Below are 3,321 nucleotides of genomic sequence, written 5' to 3' on the forward strand. Positions count from 1 at the left end.
ATGCGAGCAGTACTGCCCATATTGCGAAGATATTAAATTTGACGTGCTAGGGTTGCATCGCTCAGCCTGAGCGATGCAACCCTAGCACTGAGCCTCAGGCGCTATTATAAGGCTTGCTTCCGCGACGGGCATTTTCCGGTGGTCCACGTCGTCTCACTGCACAGCTGCTGCTGCAGGTGTCCGTGTGATTAATGCTCTCGACTTGAGCGTTGAGGAATCAGCTGGCCACATCTAGCCTTTGGTTTTTCAAGAAGCAATATCTTTTAAAGAAATGGCAGTCGCGCCAGTACTTGCGGTTTCATGATCTCGTTCGGACAGCGAGGGCTATGAAGTCGGCAAGTTCCTTCCGAGTCGCATCCGTGAGCGGCTGAAATGGGTCGCGTTTTTTAGGGAGGTGACAGGGGGTGGAAGACTCTCTACCAGCAACGCAACCCAACATCGCAGTATCGACCATCAGCTTGAAAATGAATTTGAACTTGGATATCGCGCTTCGCCTGGGCCGCATTTATGAGTGCAGGGAGAGAGGAGACATGGTCTTTGTTCGCCACCCTGGTGAGAACATATACTTTGACCACGGAGAATCGCCTTTAGCCGAAGCACCCTACGCTCGTCCTAATACATGTATCCCTATACTCATTTAATACCTCGAGTGAGGGGTACTCAAATGAACCCTTAGGTAGTAATCCCTACTACCGCTGACAGGAATATAAAATCGCTCTAGCTGGCTCAGATAATATTACTCTCCCTCGGAATATAGAATCCAAAATTACCAAAAATGATCGCTCTGACGTGTTTAATTATGGAAATGTTACTATTGTGCAGCACGTCCAAAGTAGACAAGCAAGGACAGTTGCTGCTTGCACCCTTCCAGCTTAGCTCGTCTCGCAGCTATCTCTGCATCGCTCTAAGCCCCTGTATACTCATTTTTGACACGCCCATTAAACTTGCTCGGACAATCAGCTTTGTTGAGATGTTCTTACATCATCATTCCCTGCTTCGCCTCCACTATCCTCACAGGCACCCATCGACTTATCACTCACGAAAACGTCCACTTTGATTCCGCAGAACTCTTCATTAGGAAGTCGTCGTACACGCTCTCATCTGGTGGATTCAGCAGTTCCGTCACCGACGAAGGATCGGACGCGACAGCATTGTAGCTGGCTCGTCAATTACGGAGTCTTCCTCCTTTGGCCACTGTATCCACACGCATAGTAATCGAGTAGACCAGCATCTTACAAATATTGAATGTGGCATGGAGTTCCGAACGCCAACGTATTAATAAATGTACCATACCAAAATTTATCGGACCGGATGACCTTATCGGACCTGTACCAAAACTAGGGTACGCTATTTGACAACCCTCAAAACCAATTTATTAGTTTATGGATTAGATATTGTGGCCCACACACTAAACACTATTATTTTGCAGAAGGCGGGGAGGGAGACGGCGAGGGGCGATGACGGCGTCGGCACGTGTGACAGGAGGGTGGCGACGACGGCATGCAGCAGGAGGGTGGCGGCGGCGACAAGAATGGCGGCAGCAAGGATAGGAAGGAGCTCAAAGACGGAAGAAGCGAAGGGGATATCAGCAGCGGGCGAAGCGTCAAGGGCTGCGATGTCTTACCCGGCAGGGCGGGCGGCAGGCTGCCCGTTGGGTGCGTGCCTTCATGTGGCACTTCGAAGGGCGGACTCCGGTGGTTTCGTCAGGCCACCTAGCTACCGCTGGTCGTGTCGATGTAGAGCTAGATGCTAATAGTAGTTGTGTGTGGCTAGCGAGCGTTAAATAATGTAAACTATATCCGAGTAATTGACGTAAATTATCAACGTCTATTTAAAAACGGGTACAATAATAGGAATATGCAGTGTAGAAGCTACAACTGTAGCTACTGCATCTCGCCATCACAGAGGCTCTTAATCATGTCGCCATTTAAGCGCTTTCACGACATTGCTACGGTATAAATACAACAAAATTTAGAAGCGCTTATGGAGTCAATTGTACTGAATTGATTACGCCGGTCGGATAAAATGAAAATATGCGTGTGATACGCCGACATCATAATATTTGTAAAGGGATACAAATATTTTCCGTGCCCCTCGGACCTAATACGTCCGATGTGGAGTTTAGATGACCAACCTAACCCTTGGCAGATTGATTGGCCAAGACTGACACATTATTTGGATATGATTGGTTATCCAAAGCAAATAAATATATGATTGGCCATTAAAACTGATAATACGCCTTAGTGAGGTCCGATAAGTGATGATATTCATCCATGGGAATTGTGTTTTCCACACCAGTTTTTTAGTACCGGTATACCGAAACGGTACCGGTATACACTGCTCCTGCTTGTTGCTGACCACACGTGGCGAGCTCTCTCACTTCGTATTTGGAAGAACAAGCAGCAAGCAGTCAAGAAATACCCGCCTCTCCTCGTCCCTTTTCGGATCGAGCTGATGGTCATTGCATAAGCTCTCATTAATGTATTTGCTCGTTTGACCCCCAAGGATTGTGGAAAGGTGTATTCCATACCAAAATTTATCGGACCGGATGACCTTATCGGACCTGTACCAAAACTAGGGTACGCTATTTGAAAACCCTCAAAACCAATTTATTAGTTTATGGATTAGATATTGTGGCCCACACACTAAACACTATTATTTTGCAGAAGGCGGGGAGGGAGACGGCGAGGGGCGATGACGGCGTCGGCACGTGTGACAGGAGGGTGGCGACGACGGCATGCAGCAGGAGGGTGGCGGCGGCGACAAGAATGGCGGCAGCAAGGATAGGAAGGAGCTCAAAGACGGAAGAAGCGAAGGGGATATCAGCAGCGGGCGAAGCGTCAAGGGCTGCGATGTCTTACCCGGCAGGGCGGGCGGCAGGCTGCCCGTTGGGTGCGTGCCTTCATGTGGCACTTCGAAGGGCGGACTCCGGTGGTTTCGTCAGGCCACCTAGCTACCGCTGGTCGTGTCGATGTAGAGCTAGATGCTAATAGTAGTTGTGTGTGGCTAGCGAGCGTTAAATAATGTAAACTATATCCGAGTAATTGACGTTAATTATCAACGTCTATTTAAAAACGGGTACAATAATACGAATGTGCAGTGTAGAAGCTACAACTGTAGCTACTGCATCTCGCCATCACAGAGGCTCTTAATCATGTCGCCATTTAAGCGCTTTCACGACATTGCTACGGTATAAATACAACAAAATTTAGAAGCGCTTATGGAGTCAATTGTACTGAATTGATTACGCCGGTCGGATAAAATGAAAATATGCGTGTGATACGCCGACATCATAATATTGTAAAGGGATACAAATATTTT

At 47.9% G+C, this 3,321-nt stretch overlaps 1 protein-coding gene across 1 annotated transcript; it reads left to right on the forward strand.

The window, feature by feature from the left end:
- Positions 1–1,500: 1,500 nt before the first annotated feature.
- PITG_19761 (uncharacterized protein) lies at positions 1,501–3,020 on the forward strand (the record flags this gene model as incomplete). The annotated part of the gene is made up of 4 exons (XM_002895922.1): positions 1,501–1,655; positions 2,307–2,457; positions 2,720–2,892; positions 3,011–3,020. 4 exons carry the CDS (start codon positions 1,501–1,503, stop codon positions 3,018–3,020), a joined length of 489 nt encoding a protein of 162 aa, XP_002895968.1.
- Positions 3,021–3,321: the final 301 nt, after the last annotated feature.

This window comes from Phytophthora infestans, genomic scaffold (assembly GCF_000142945.1).
Source record: "Phytophthora infestans T30-4 supercont1.121 genomic scaffold, whole genome shotgun sequence".
Classification (NCBI taxonomy): domain Eukaryota; phylum Oomycota; class Peronosporomycetes; order Peronosporales; family Peronosporaceae; genus Phytophthora; species Phytophthora infestans.